General features: G+C 37.6%; 1 protein-coding gene across 2 annotated transcripts in view; it reads right to left on the bottom strand.

Annotated features, from left to right (window-relative positions):
• DPY19L4 (dpy-19 like 4) overlaps nt 1-16,190 on the bottom strand; it is a 71,768-nt gene that overhangs the window by 51,534 nt on the left and 4,044 nt on the right. The window contains exons 2-6 of one of the 2 annotated variants that reach the window (XM_017538120.2): nt 12,979-13,086; nt 9,575-9,699; nt 6,267-6,357; nt 5,198-5,319; nt 4,942-5,087 (exon numbers count right to left, since the gene is read on the bottom strand). In XM_017538120.2, the coding sequence (XP_017393609.1) occupies nt 4,942-5,087; nt 5,198-5,319; nt 6,267-6,357; nt 9,575-9,699; nt 12,979-13,086 (592 nt within the window). Of the gene's footprint in view, nt 1-4,941; nt 5,088-5,197; nt 5,320-6,266; nt 6,358-9,574; nt 9,700-12,978; nt 13,087-16,190 lie in introns of those variants that run through there. The other variant, XM_037741876.1, reaches the window with a different exon arrangement.

The following is a 16,190-nucleotide window of genomic DNA, read 5'->3' as shown; positions in this document are numbered from 1 at the left end:
AAAAAAAGAAAGAAAGTGAAACCCAGGTATGTATTTGTAGATGAGAAGATCAGCGGGGAAAAAACAATTTCCACATTGTTTGTATGTGGAGCCTGGACTCTATTAGTCCATTTTGGTGGCAAGTCTTCAAAGGGAGTCACTCACCTCTGATTTCCCCCCCTACTACTATCTGTACAATGCCGTTTCCTGAAATGTCTTTGAATTTTCTAGTATACCTACACCTTTTAGTTTGAGCAAACATATAATCCTGCTTTCCCCTTCCAGTGTTAACGAACACAAAATATCATTAAGAACACTAATAATCATAATATAACAGAATGACTTTAATACCTTTTTATACTTTTCTAAGAAGTCAGATGTAAATATAAGCTATAAAGCTGATGAACAAAGAGATAGCATATTCTTTCATGGCATTAAAATGTATTTTGTAGTATAAGATACATACCAATAAAATATAAACAAAAAGCAAAAAAACATATTTTTTAAAACTTAGCTATTAAGAACATTTCAATTGCCAAAAAACACATTTGAGCAGAATATACCAGGTCAATTTTTCTATTTAACATCCACTCCAGCAATACATCAGTGACACTAAATAAGGCAGTCAGACTTCTGTTTATTTCATTTCTTACAATTCTCACTAAGATCTCTAAAGAGAGTCTTATTCTTTTGTTTTTTTTTTTCACTCATCTAGTTTAAGTGGTATAAGAGAATCTTATTCTTTAAGGCCATTATGTTTACATGAGAAGGTATCTTTTCCTCTTTGAATATGAAGACAGATATAGGGATTAAATGAAATTAATAGCAAAGTTCATTGAATGTGGTAGCCAGTCTCCAAGACAGTCCCTGTCTCCTGGTATTAGTACCCTGTGTTGTCACCTCCCACACTGTACCAGGGGTCTGAGTGACTGAGAAGATATGGCAGAGTGATGTATTATCATTTCTAACACTGGGTTATAGCAGATAATCTGGCTTCCATTGTGGCGCACTCTCTCACACTCTCTTGGATCATTAACTGTAAGGGAGACCAGCTGCCAAGTTGTACACTGCGCTACGGAGAGGCCTATATGTAAGAAATTAAGGCCTCCCTGGCCAAAAGCCAGTAAGGTATGGAGGCCTCTGGTAAACAGCCACGTGAGTGAGCTTGGAAGCAGAAGATTCAGTCCAGGAAGGCCTTCAGATGACACAGTACAAGTCAACATCATAACTGAAACTTTATGACAGACCCTGGGCTAGAACCACTGATCTAAACCTCTTGGGATTTGGGACCCTCAGAAATATGTGAAATGTTTGTCACCGCTATTGTTGTTTGAGATGGCGTCTCACTCTCACCCAGGCTGGAGTACAGTGGCGTGATCTCAGCTCACTGCAACCTCTGCCTCCCAGGTTCAAGTGATTCTCCTGCCTCAGCCTCCCGAGTAGCTGGAACTACAGGTGCCTGCCACCACGCCAGGCTAACTTTTGTATTTTTAGTAGAGATTGGGTTTCACCATGTTGGCCAGACTAGCCTTGAACTCCTGACCTTGTGATCTACCCACTTCAGCCTCCCAAAGTGCTGGGTTACAGGCATGAGCCACCACCTCGCCTAGCTGATGTTTGTTGTTTTAAGCTGCTGTATTTCAGGTGATTTGTTACGCAGCAATAACTAACACATCACAGAATCAAAAAAGCAATCCTTTTATTTTTATTTATTTATTTTGAGACAGACTCTCGCTCTATCACCCCGGCTGGAGTGCAGTGGCATGATCTCAGCTCACTGCAGCCTCCACCTCTCAAGTTCAAGCAATTCTCCTGCCTCAGCCTCCCGAGTAGCTGGGACTACAAGCGCCCACCACCACATCTGGCTAATTTTTAGTGGAGACGGGGTTTCACCATGTTGGCCAGGCTGGTCTTGAACTCCTGACCTCAAGTGATCCACCCACCTCAACCTCCCAAAGTGCTCAGATTACAGGCATGAAAGCAATCCTTTTAGAAAGTCTATATTTTAGACAATATAATAATCACTTGCATTAAATATCATTTCATTCATTCATTTGTTTTTGAGACAGGGTCTCTCTGTGTCATCCAGGCTGGAGTGTAGTGGTACAGTCAACAGCTCACTGAAGTCTCAGGCTTAACTGATCCTCCTGCCCAACTTCCCCAGTATCTGGGATTGCAGGCACATACCACCAAGCCTGGCTATTTTTTTTTTTTTTTTTTTAGTAGAGATGATGAGGTCTCACTATGTTGCCCAGACTGGTCTCAAACTCCAGGTCTCATGTGATCTTCCCACCTGGGCCTCCCAAAGTGTGAGAATCATAGGTGTGAACCACTGCACCTGGCCCCATTTCACTGTAAAATATAAGACTTTTGGTGGGGCATGGTGGCTCATGCCTGTAATCTCTGCACTTTGGGAGGCCAAGGCAGGCAGATCACCTGAGATCAGGAGTTTGAGACCAGCCTGGCCAACACAGTGAAACCCTGACTCTACCAAAAAATATAAAAGTTAGCCAGGCATGGTGGCATGTGCCTGTAGTTCCAGCTACTGGGGAGGCTGAGGCTGGAGAACTGATTGAACCTATGAGGCAGAGGTTGCAGTAAGCCAAGATCACACCACTGCACTCCAGCCTGGACAACAGAGTAAGACCCTCCCTCAATAACAAAAGTAAAAATATAAATAAATAAAATATAAGACTTTCTAAACCTAGTCTATGAGTACTATTATAACTTTGTCTTTCTAATCCTAATAGAATTCTAGAAAAGTAAATAGCAACTCAAAATATTCTCTAACAGGCACTTTCTGACATAACAAAAAATCATCTTGTCCTCCTAGTTGCCAGATTGGATTTTCTAATTCCATTCTAGACCAAAAGGAACCAAAGCTCCAATGAGAAATGGCTATTTACAAATCTTCTGCGGCGAACGTGCAAACCTACTCACCTTATTGACCCAGAAAACAAGAAAGTTTTCAAAAATTAACAAAGCTGTGTCAAAAGAACTCAGGAGCCAGCCTGAAAGGTACTTCTATTAACCAAAGTTGTGACAATTTGAGCAACAAAAGAACATTGATCATAATGGACTGAATCAATGAAATCAATTAAAATGAATCAATAAAAATCCGTAAGTACAGAAAGATACTAAAAAAGAGGACACACAAAAAAAAGGTTTTTGTCACTATCTGAGAAAGCTATTAAATTAAACTCTTATTTACAAATAGGTAAACTGAAATTAAGCATTTGTCCTCACTTTCTAATAGTGACTAAATTTGAAGGTAACCAAAAAGCCCTGGTTAATGAGGAAAAATTCTGCTTTTGAAGAATGAAGAATGTAGCTAATGAAAATAGAAAAATTTCATTTTATAAACCCTAATAAAATTACTACTTTAAGGCAAAGGTTATAAGCTGGTGTTACAACTGTTAGGTAAATGCTTAATAGTAAAAAAGACATTCATTTGGTGCTAAAAAACACCACAAAGATTATTCTCCAGTTATTAGAGAAAAACATAACTATTCATTGGAGAGATCAGACTGCCATTCTCCCAAATCAGTAGTCAATCTCAGCTTCACTAGAGGCTAAGCAATTAAATATAACTTCTATGGTCACAGAACATGAAAAATATATAATCTACCATATATTTCAACCAGAATTGCTTATCTTGAACCCATCAAGCCTTTACATATAAATTCCAGATTACAGGAACACAGGAGATAAAGGTAAATGCTAAATGGCACTACAGGATGTAACAAGACTTAGTCTCTCCAATAAGCCATTACCACAGAAATGGGGACTATGCTAAATTTACAGAGTATTAAGGAACCTAGCAACCAGATGCACTATGTAGTCCTGGATTAAATCCTGGTTTGGATAGATCCACTATATAGAGTATTTTGGGCCAGGCGCGGTGGCTCATGCCTGTAATCCCAACACTTTGGGAGGCCGAGGCAGTCGGATGATGAGGTCAGGAGATCAAGACCATCCTGGCTAACACGGTGAAATCCCATCTTTACTAAAAATACAAAATATTAGCCAGGCCTGGTGGCACATGCCTGTAGTCCCAGCTACTTCGGAGGCTAAGACAGTAGAATTGTTTGAACCTAGGAGGTAGAGGTCACAGTGAGCCGAGATTGCACCACTGTACTCCAGCCTGGGCGACAGAGCAAGATTCCTTCTCAAAAAATATATATATATATATTTTGGGGTCAACCAGGAAAACCAAAAACTGTAATAAGGTCTGGGTATTAGATAAGATAAAAAGTTACTGAAATGGAAAGGCAGTGATGAATACAGAAAGCAGCATAAAAAAGTAATATTGTAAATATATCTGATTTTGGTAAAAAATACATATACAAATACATAGATGCATACACACACACATTCACCTAGAAGACCACCCAAAATTCAGATTCTAAGGATTAAGATGAATAAATAAAAAGATCCAAAAAAATATGCTAGCATATTATGTCTCAACTTTTACATGTAGTGGCATAAAACAACACAAATGTATTATCTGACAAAGGCCAGCAGATTATGGCTGGATGCTCTGCTCAGTATCCTTAAGCTAAAATCAAGGCATCGGCCAGGGCTACAGTTTCCATCAGGGGCCTGTAGTCCTCTTACAATCTCATTGACTATTAGCAGAATCCATTTTCTCCTTGCATCATGTCTGCAATGGTGCAGAAAATCCTTCTCATACTTCATATCTCTCTGACCTCTCCTTCTACACAGGCTGGAGAAAGCACTTCGCTTTTAAGGGCTCTTGTCGTTAGACTAGGCCCACAGGGTAATCTTTCCAATCTGTCGAATGTGCTAGGTAACATATCATAATCATGGGAATGACATCGCATCATATTCATAGGTTCTGGGGATTAGAGTGGGGAATCTTGGGGAGGGGAGGCATTTTCAGAATTCTGACTACTACAGCCACAAAAAGTTTTTAAAAACCAATTAAAACAGCTTTCTTACCTGTTAATAATGAACCATGCAACAGTAAGCATTCCTGCTAGCCATGTTCCACTCATAAGCCAACTTGTAACAAATAAAGCAGTAACATATATTCCTTGCAATCCAAAAACAATGCCAATATAGAAATACACTGGCTCAATAATCTCCTATGTGAAAAAAACAGAAAAAGAACAAGATAGTAAGATGGCATCAAATCATCTGAGGATTCATGAATACATGAGAAAATAAATATTAGGGTCAAAAGAAAAATACATACATTGCTACCAGTGGCTTGATATAAAACGCTAGCAATAAGTTCCGGATATAGAGACATTTGCTGCACTGCATTTATAGTCTTCAGAGATACAGTTTTGTTATTGTGTGTCAGTTCATAAACACCTAAAGACAGAAAGATTTTTCTCCAGATTACTCTGCTTTACAGTAATTAAACAAACATATCATTCATTACTCATTAAATATTTAATATTGTTATCAAGAAAGATTCCAAACAGGATACTCCATGCTGCATTTTCCCAATTTTTAAAAATTTAGCACAAAAAAGAGAAATATCTATATTCTGAGACAAATCCCCACATTGAAATGTCCCAGTATACTAAAACAGAGGTTACTAGAGGCTGGGAAGAGTAGAGGGGAGGGGAGGATAGGGAGAGTTTGGTTAATGGATACAAAATTACAGATAGACAGGAAGAATAATGTCTAGTGTTCTGTAGTACTATAGAATGAATATGGTTAACAACAATTTAGTGTATCTTTTCAAAAAGCTGAGAGTTGATTTTGGATGCTCATAACACAAAGAAGTGATATATGTCCAATGTGATGGATATGCTAACTACCATGATTTAATCATTACACATTGTGTACAATATCAAAACATCACTTCCCATAAATATGTACAATTATTACATGTCAAGTAAAAATGAAAGGAGGAAGAAAGGTTCTAATGGATAAGAACAATGTTTTATTTAAGAAAAATACTGTTATTAAGGCTGGGCACTGTGGCTCACGCCTATAATCCTGCACTTTAGGAGGCCAAGGCGGGTGGATCATGAGGTCAAGAGTTTGAGACCAGCCTGGCCAACATTGTAAAACCCCGTCTCTACTAAGAATACAAAAATTAGCCGGGCATGTTAGTATGTGCCTGTAATCCCAGCTTCTCGGGAAGCTGAGGCAGAAGAATTGCTTGAACCCAGGAGGCGGAGGTTGCAGTGAGCCGAGATCACGCCACTGCACTCCAGCCTGGGCAACAGAGCAGGACTCCGTCTTGGAAAAAAAACAAGAAAAAAAGAAAAATATTGTTATTAAAAATATAACTGTGATTATCATACCTCTTTCAAATGAAGGTGCCTTTAACATATCTTTATAATAGGAGTAATAAATGGCACTGTCACCCTGAAACGTGATTTCCCGTTCAAGCTCCTAAAAGAAAATGAAATCATTATTTAAAATTTAATTTTTTTGTTTTTTAAGAGATGGAGTTGCTCTCTGCTACCTAGGCTGGAGTGCAGAGGCACAATCATGACTCACTGGAACCTCAAATGATCCTCTCACCTCAGCCGACCCAATAGCTAGGACCATAGGTACATAACGGGCATATTTTTGTTTTTGTTTTAATGAAGGGAGTCTCAACGTTGCCCAGGCTGGATTATTTAAAGTTTTAAATTTTGGCCTCTGGCCCAGTGTGGTGGCTCACACCTGTAATTCCAGCACTTTGGGAGACCAAGGCAGGCAAAACACTTGAGGTCAGGAGTTCGAGACCAGCCTGGTCAACATGGTGAAACCCTGTCTCTACTAAAAATATCAAAATTAGCCAGGCACAATGGTGCACGCCTATAATCCCAGCTACTCGAGAGGCTGGAGAATCGCTTGAACCTGGGAGCGAGAGGTTGCAGTGAGCCCAGATCGCACCACTGCACTCTAGCCTGGGCCACAGAGTGAGACTCTGTCTCAATAAATAATAATAAAATAAATTTCAGCCTCAATCTTCTGTTTCCCTTCTCACCTTCCACATTAACATGTTAATAATATTTATCCTTTTATTCAAAGACATGTTTGAATTTTCCTTAATTACTAGTGGCCCCATTAATGAGGAACTTAATTTTTTTTAGTAGTCTGGCAATAATTTTAATGAAACACTTGGGCTTAAAATGAATTGTAAATCACAAGCCATCAAATATAAAGAAAATCTAGAAGGAAAACCTGAAGACATGACCTAAGAATAGCAAGAATAGTGAAACGGGCAATAACAAATGACAGCTGAAGTGTTAGAAATCCATAAAAAGACAAGTTTAAGGAGAATGTCATATTTTCTATTACTGTTCCACATCTCTATGTATCCAGAACAGCAAGTCTTTAGTACACTGCAAGAGCGGCAGATACTTAATCAGTGCTCTTCAAATGAACTTCCAGAGGTACAGCAAGTCTTAAAATTCCTACAATCAGGCTAATTAGAACTAAGAATATAATAGTAAAAATAACATTAGGAGGCCTTGTGCTTTTTAGACTGAATCAAAATTTTATGAATCTATAATCTTTTAAAATCAAATGAATTATTTTTATGCATAATATGTATCAAGTAATACAAAAACAAAATATATTATCAGTTAGAGCAATTTTCACAAAGTTTGATCAATAGAACTTACTTCCTAAAATGTTAATGGATGTTACCAAAAAAGAATTCTTCGGTTAAATAAGTTTTGAGAGCCGGGCGCGGTGGCTCAAGCCTGTAATCCCAGCACTTTGGGAGGCCGAGGCAGGTGGATCACGAGGTCAAGAGATCGAGACCATCCTGGTCAACATGGTGAAACCCCGCCTCTACTAAAAAAATATATATAAAACATTAGCTGGGCATGGTGGCACATGCCTGTAATCCCAGCTACGCAGGAGGTTGAGGCAGGTGAATTGCCTGAACCCAGGAGGCGGAGGTTGCGGTGAGCCGAGATCGCGCCATTGCACTCCAACCTGGGTAACAAGAGTGAAACTCCGTCTCAAAAAAAAAAAAAAGTTTTGAGAAAGACTAGATGAAGCAAAGTTAAATTATAAGACTTTTCAGAGTTTCAATATATCTTATATATTGTGAATCTCCAAGACGAAGTCTTTCCAGATTTATTTTTCCCACCTTGAGCTTGCTATGGTCTGAATATATGTGTCCCCTAACAAGATATTTGGAAGTGGGATATCTGGGAGGTGATTAAGGTCATGAGGGCAGTTCCCTTGTGAACGGGATTAATTTCCTTATAAAAGAGGCCCCACAGAGATCACTTGCTCCTTCTGCCATGTGAGGATACAACAAGATGATCTCCGCTATAAACCAGGAAGTGAGCCCTCACCAGACACCAAATTTGCCCATGCCTTGATCTTGGACTTATCACCCTCCAGAACTGTGAGAAATAAATTTCTGTTGTTTATAAACCACTCAGCTTATGGTACTTTGTTACAGCAGTCTGAATGAACTAAGAGCTTACTGACCTAAATAAATTACTTAAAATTTTTTTTTTTATGAATGCAAACATTTGTTTTTAACATTTCAAAGATGTAAACTCTCAATCAGCGCTTCTCAAATCTACCAGGTATATGAAATATCTGGAGACCATATTAAAATGTAGATTCTGATTTTAAAGTGGGGTCTAAGAGTCTATGATTCTGAAAAGGCTTCCAGGTTCTGCCAATGCTCCTGGCCCATACACAAAGCTTTGTAAAACAAAGTTCTTGATGAAGGCCTTCTAATTTTCAAAGCTTTGATTATTCTCAGTTCTGCCTACAACATAATCACCTGAAAGTATGTATCCACATACTGATCATAGCCTGTCCCTCTGCCCCTACCTAAGAATCTAAGAGGGAGCTTATCTTTGAAAGCTCCTTAGATGATTCTATAATACATCCATTGTTGAGACCTGCAGTTAGTCAATCTGTATAACATTTTCAGGGAAATATGTTACAGTAATAGCTAAATCAAGACAGACATAGTAATTACTCAGTTAAATGTCTTGATGGTGTTAATTAAACCAATGAGTTTAAAACAGTCAGCTTTACTAAAAAATAAGAACAAGAAAAAACTCAGTGTGGGCTCAAAAATTTAAAAACCCTACAAAGCCAAGAGGACTTTGCAAACAAACTTATTCAAAAGTCAAATAATGAAATTATGAATACAACTATAGTGACTGAAGAATCTGGAAATATAAATGATTTAAAACCAAACACTACACACAGTAATATGAGGCAACATTTTAATTAATGCTATGATGCCTGTTAATCACTTTTAACCCCCTCAAAACCATTCGAATCATGTGACCTAAAAATTAAAAGATTTTAATACTGAGACTTCCACAGATTGTTTCTGAAATGTGAACTATCTACCAAAACTATGAAAAGGCTGACTAAACTCTATAAAATTTTACTGTCATCAAAAGTCCCTGATAAATTAATTGCACAAAGGGGAGCATCCTCATAGTTTTATTCTATGAAATATACTATTAAGTATTTTAAGGTTGATACTGTAACTATAACCTCAAAAGAGCTTCTGGAGCATTTTGTTTCTAATAGCCATAAATAAGACAGCACTTGTCATACTTCTCATACACATATTCTGGTTCCCTGGGAAAATAACTTTCATATGCTCAAAATTCATTCTTCTTACCTGCCTGTTGGAAAACCAGAATTTCCGTTCATGGTATGCTGATAAGTAGAGAGCATACATCATACCACTAGTAACTGCTGCAAGACAGCCAATGAAAATCTTTGCAAAGCGTTGAAATAATACATCTGAAAAAACATATTAAAAGTAATCAAAAGGTAGTATGGACCCTTGATATGATGTGATTAAAAATGGCATTCTACCTCTATGGTCTTTGTCCCCAAAACCCACAACTCGAGTCTAATTGTGAGAAAAGCGTCAGATAAATTCCAATAGACGGATATCCTACAAATGTATCTTTCAAACTGTGAAGGATATCAAAACAGCTTGGGAAAGTATCAAAGCCAAGAGGAGCTTAACAGAGATAACAACTAAGCGTCATGTAGTGTCTTGGATGGGATCCTAGGAGAGAAAAAAGACATTAGGCGCCAGGCACAGAGACACTTTGGGAGGCCAAGGCAGGTGGATCACTTGAGGTAAGGGGTTCGAGACCAGCCTGGCCAACATGGTGAAACTAAAATACAAAAATGAGCTGGGTGTGGTGGCACACACCTGTAATCCCAGCTACTAGGGAGACTGAGGCACAAGAATCACTTGAACCTGGGAGGTAGAGGTTGCAGTAAGCCGAGATCATGCCACTGCACTCCAGACTGGGGACAGAGTAAGATTCCATCTCAAAAAAAAAAAAAAGGACATTAGGTGAAAACTAAGGAAATCTGAATATCTGACTAACATATGATCTTAATAACGTATCAATATAGCTTCATTAATTGTTTAACAAATTGTACCACACTAATGTAAAATGTTAATAATAAGGGAAACACCATGTGTGGGAGACTGTAATATAGGAACTCTGAATATCTGCTCAATTCTTCTGCAAATCTAAAATTATTTTAAAAATTAAAGTCTATATTCTGCAGGAGGAAGAAGTTCTAAGATCTGTGTCACAACATAAATATACTTAACACAGTACACTTAAAAATGGTTAGGATGGGACTAAGTGTGGTGGCTCTCACCTATAACCCCAGCACTTCCGGAGGCCAGCAGATTGCTTGAGCTCATGAGTTCAAAACCAGACTGGGTAACATGGTAAAATCATGTCTCATCAAATAATACAAAAAATTAGCCAGTGTGGTGGTAGGTGCCTGTAATCCCAGCTACTTGAGAGGCTGAAGGTGGAGAATTGCTTTAGCTCAGGGGGCAGAGGTTGTAGTGAGCCAAGATCGCACCACTGCACTCCAGCCTGGGCAACACAGCCAGACCTTGTCTTAAAAAAAAAAAATGTTAGGGAGGGAGTGCTGGTAAAGAAATAAAAATTTTAAAAAATTAAAATGTTAAGATGGTGCAAAAATTAGTCTATTAATATTAAAACATAATCAAAAGGAATGTATATCCCAATATCTAAAAAAAAGTACAGGTTCATTCAGAACTTTTTTTTTCTTTCATGATTTTTTTCTTTATTGAAGATTAACTTACTATAAACCTAAAGCTATTTAAAATGTACAACCCAATAAATTTTGATTATTATGTTTTAAAAGATCACACACAACTGTTATACATGGAAACAAACTACTTCTTTTTTAAATTTTATTTTATTTTTGTAGAGACAGGCTTCTTGCTATGTTGCCCAGGCTGGTCTTGAACCCCTGGTCTCAAGCGATCTTTCCACTTTAGTCTCCTAAATTTCTGAGATTACAGGCGTGAGCCACTGCAACCAGACTGTAACTACTTCTTAATGAAATAACATAAGACACATTTGATTTTATATACACAAGGTGATTCAGTCCTGCCACAGACATTGAGTATAATAAGCATAATAAATAAAATAAGGACTAAAGGCCTAAAACCCAGTGTTCTATTACCGAATGACTGACAATAAAAATCAACTTTTTTCTGTTTTAGCTAAACTAAAATTTTGGTTATTTTCATAACATTTTATAATACATGATAGTTTGTACAGCATGCTGCAATTGTGTTGTTATGCAAACTAGTATTAAATGGAGTAACTAAATATTAATAAATAAGAATTATATTCTAAATGTTTGAAAAACTATATGTAATAACTCCAATATTAGCATCAATACAATACAAGTGTGGGGTTTTTTTTGAGATGGAGTTTTGTTCTTGTTGCCCAGGCTGGAGCACAATCGTGTAATCTTGGCTCATGGCAACCTCTGCCTCCCAGGTTCAAGCGATTCTCCTGCCTCAGCCTCCCAAGTAGCTGGGATTACAGGCATGCACCACCACACCTGGTTAATTTTGTATTTTTAGTAGAGATGGGCCTGGCCAAGATGACCTCAGGTGATCCGTTCCCCTCGACATCCCAAAGGCAGAGGCTGCAGGGAGCTGAGGTCGTGCCACTGCACTCCAGCCTGGGTGACAGGGCAAGACTCTGTATAAAAAATACATGCATACATACATACAAACAAAAATAAATCATAGCTGTAAATACAACTACATTCTGAAATTTGTGAGTCCTTCTACCTCATAACCAAACAAGGGGGTGGTCTTGGGAACCCCTGACACAAAACAGATAACCTGTCTTTTTAGTTCATAGATCTCTGGATTAGCATGAGTCATAGCTGGTCCTAATGTAGATAAGCCCTTGGGTTCAAGATTAAGGCTGTGACTACATAAGACAGAGTCTTACTTACGGTGTGGGCAGAAGTAAATGTATTTTGTCTGAGAGAGGGAAATATTTATGATCACAGGGACAGGGTATGGTAAACTATATTATTATTCACAACTATTTTCTCCTTCCCTGTAAAAAGGTTATACATCTCTGCCCACTACCATGTGACCTGGAACATTTCCCTATAGTCAAAGCATACTTCTCACCCCATCATCTGGATTGATTACATAACTTGCTTGGGCCCATGAAGGTACGTACAAGTGACAGTGTGCCAGGTCAGCAAAAACTTTAAGAGGTATTGCATGATTCTGCCTGTTCTTTTCCTGTGTCACAAGAAAAATGTTTCCCAAATAGGGGCTGTTCCTTCACAACACATAAAAGTACGACAGCCAAATTGCAGCCACAACATGTAATATTAGAAATAAATGTTTGTCGGGCTGGGCATGGTGGCTCACGCCTATAATCCAAGCACTTTAAAGGCCAAGGTAGGTGGATCACCTGAGGTCGGGAGTTCAAGACCAGCCTGACCAACATGGTGAAACCCCAACTTAAAAAATAAAATATATTTTAAAATTTTAAAAATTAAAAAAAAAAAAAGAAAGAAATGTTTGTCATAAGCCAGTGAGATTCAGGGGTTGTCCTCCAGCAAAACCTAGTGAAAGCTGACCATATACTTAATCTCAAAATATGTATATTTAAAATATTAATATAAAATATAATTTCTATCATAACTATTTTTGTAGTAGCACAAAAAGTCCAAGTCTATCTAACTTACATTTTGGAGCTCTTTCAGGAATTGGAATGTCATCGATTTCCTCTTCTTTGGCAGGTTCTTTTTCTGATGACTTTGGCTTTTTTCTTTGGCGCAGCTCTACAGGTGGTCCTTAAAATATTTAAGACATTATTGCAATGTGTGTATAAAATTGTTCTAATTTATATCCTGAGTCGATTAACCTTTATTATTCTAAAGCAAAAGTACCACTGAGACCTATTAGTACCAAAGATAACCTTGTTATAATTATTTTGGCACCCCTGCAAGATTTTCTTTTATCTAAAAAAAAGACAATTTAGGTTCCACCCCCCACCATCCGTGTTTCGACAATCCTATTGGTAAACCAATGAGCTCTTCTCCCAAGATGATGCTATTTTCCAATTTGGGGGTCAAAGTGTTATTTAGCTCACAATTCTAGTTACCTGAAAGTATCAAATGCATAATTGATGGTTTAACTATTTTTTAAAAATCAAAACATAAAATACATTCATCAAAAACTATACTTCTTTTGTTAAATAATCATGAAAGTTCTGCAAATTTCAGTGCTGTGGTATCATCAGCATTGTATAATCTTACAGATTTAAGTATTAGGAAAAAGGCTGAGCCTATAAAGATATATATGAGAAGCTCTCAGAATAGTTTCCTAGGATTAGACTATCCTTCTCTTCTAGCTCCAGTTTTAGAAAATGTGATGCAGAAATTATCTCCAAACTAGTAAACTACACTCCAAGTTAAACAGGAATGTACTATGTACAATTTATACTTTTCCTTCCTAGAATTAATCATCTTGTGGGATAGATTACTATAAGTACAGAGTGTTCCTCCCAAGTTATAAAGTGGTATAATAATTTATCTTTCTCATGGAAGTGGAAGACAGTTTTCTCTTTTCTCTTACTAATAACTTCAGGCTATGAAATGTGAAAATAAATATAGAAGTCAAGGAAGGAGCCGGGTGTGGTGGCTCATGCCACCACATGTAATCCCACCACTTTGGGAGACCAAGGCAGGTGGATCACGAGGTCAGGAGATGGAAACCACCCTGGCTAACATGGTGAAACCCTGTCTCTATCAAAATTACAAAAAATTAGCCAGGCATGGTGGCACGTGCCTGTAGTCCCAGCTACTCGGGAGGCTGAGGCAGAAGAATCACTTGAACCCAGGAGGTGGAGGTTGTTGCAGTAAACCGAGATCACAATGCACTCCTGCATGAGCAACAGAGAAAGACAAAAAAAAAAAAAAAAAAAAAAAGAAGTCAAAGAAGGTAAAATGAATCAGCTGCTGCTGATCAGATGGATGTTTTCCAGCTTTACTGGAAAATGAATAAAATAAATGTATTTTAAAATAGCTTCATAGCAAACTTGCATGTTCACTAAAATATCTATAAACACTGGCATAGTGAGAAAAAAAAGCTGTACATTTAGTTGATTCAGACTGATGAGTCTAATGTTTACCCATTTCTATACTACCATTAATTCTGTAGTCACGTTAAGTAGTGAAATCAATGAATATATTTTGAAATGACATTATTAGGCTGGGCATGGTGGCTCACACCTGTAATCCCAGCACTTTGGGAGGCCAAGGTGGGTGGATCACCTGAGGTCAGGAGTTCAAGACCAGCCTGGCCAACATGGTGAAACCCTGTCTCTACTAAAAATACAAAAGTTAGCCAGGCATGGTGGTACGCTCCTGTAATCCCAGCTACTCAGGAGACTAAAGCAGGAGAATCACGTGAACCCAGTAGGCAGAGGTTGCAGTGAGTCAAGATCAAGCCACTGCACTCCAGCCTGGGCGACACAGGGAGACTTCATCTCAAAAACAAAACAAAACAAAACATGACATTATTAGAAAAACATACTCCAGACTTTATTTCTGCATATAAATCTAGGTCAATTAGTAAATATTACTATATGTTTTCCTCATTACGCCTCTTTAAACTTCCCCTGCTCTGGGTTAAAGTCAAAGTTAGACGCAATCAACAAGAATATTTATGCAAAATCAAATAGTCTTCAAAGGCAAATTATTATTTTTAATTTTATTTTAAAAGAATACAAGGGGAAAACATAACCACAAGAAGTTTACTTAGTAGGTACATTTGCATGATTAATCACATAATAGCATTGGACTTTAAAACATTTAATTGGGTAATTTCAGAAATTAAACTAACAAATCTATTGAGATAGTAAACAAATATACTGTGTGTGACCAATGAACTAGGTAATGGGTATTTTCCATTAGAGTCTAAAAATACACACTTAAAGATAAATTGGGAGGGGAATAGTCATATAAAACGTGTTCTTACAAAAAAAAATCACTTTCTTTTTTAAGAATGTTCTTATACAAAAAATCAGCTGGGCACAGCAGCTCACACCTATACAATCCCAGCACTGTGGGAGGCCGAGGCGGGTGGATCACGAGGTCAAGAGATTGAGACCATCCTGGTCAACATGGCAAAACCCCATCTCTACTGAAAACACAAAAATTAGCTGGGCATGTTGGCGCACGCCTGTAGTCCCAGCTATTCGAGAGGCTGAGGCAGGAGAATTGCTTGAACCCAGGAGGCGGAGGTTGCGGTGAGCCGAGTTCGAGCCATTGCACCACTCCAGCCTGGGTAACAAGAGTGAAACTCCGTCTCAAAAAAAAAAAAAAAAAAAAAAAAAAAAAAAAAAAAAAAAAAAAAAAAAAAAAATTCGATTTGTAGGACTTTAATTAAACATGTTATCTTTGTGCCTATAAATAAATTTTATTTATAAAAGTACAACTTACACAAAAATTTTGCATAGATTTTCAAGTAATTCATGAAGTACACAAATCTCAACAATCATCTCTCAAGAATTTATATTAGCAATGATCAAGGACCATACAAATAGATAATCTATAAAAGACCTACAATATTATATTGTCCCGATTCTAAGATGTCATACATTTGAAGATATTACTTAATAGGTTATTCAAGGAGTTAAAAAAAAAAAAAAAACACTGTCATATTGAATGCATACACTGATTTTAAAACATATCAATTTTAGTGGCATTGCATTGTAAGACCAAAAAGTACAACTTGATAAATTCAGTATTCATTTTAGCTCATCTCTTCAACTTTATCCCTAAAGATAACTTTTCATATAATTTCGTTTTTTTTTTTTTTTTGAGATGGAGTTTCACTCTTGTTACCCAGGCTGGAGTGCAATGGCGCAATCCCGGCTCACCGCAACCTCCGC

The sequence above is a fragment of the Cebus imitator genome, unplaced genomic scaffold (genome assembly GCF_001604975.1).
Source record: "Cebus imitator isolate Cc_AM_T3 unplaced genomic scaffold, Cebus_imitator-1.0 Scaffold109, whole genome shotgun sequence".
Taxonomy (NCBI): Eukaryota; Metazoa; Chordata; class Mammalia; order Primates; family Cebidae; genus Cebus; species Cebus imitator.
The sequence above is the reverse complement of the archived record's forward strand: the minus strand, read 5'-3'. Positions and strand labels throughout refer to the sequence as shown.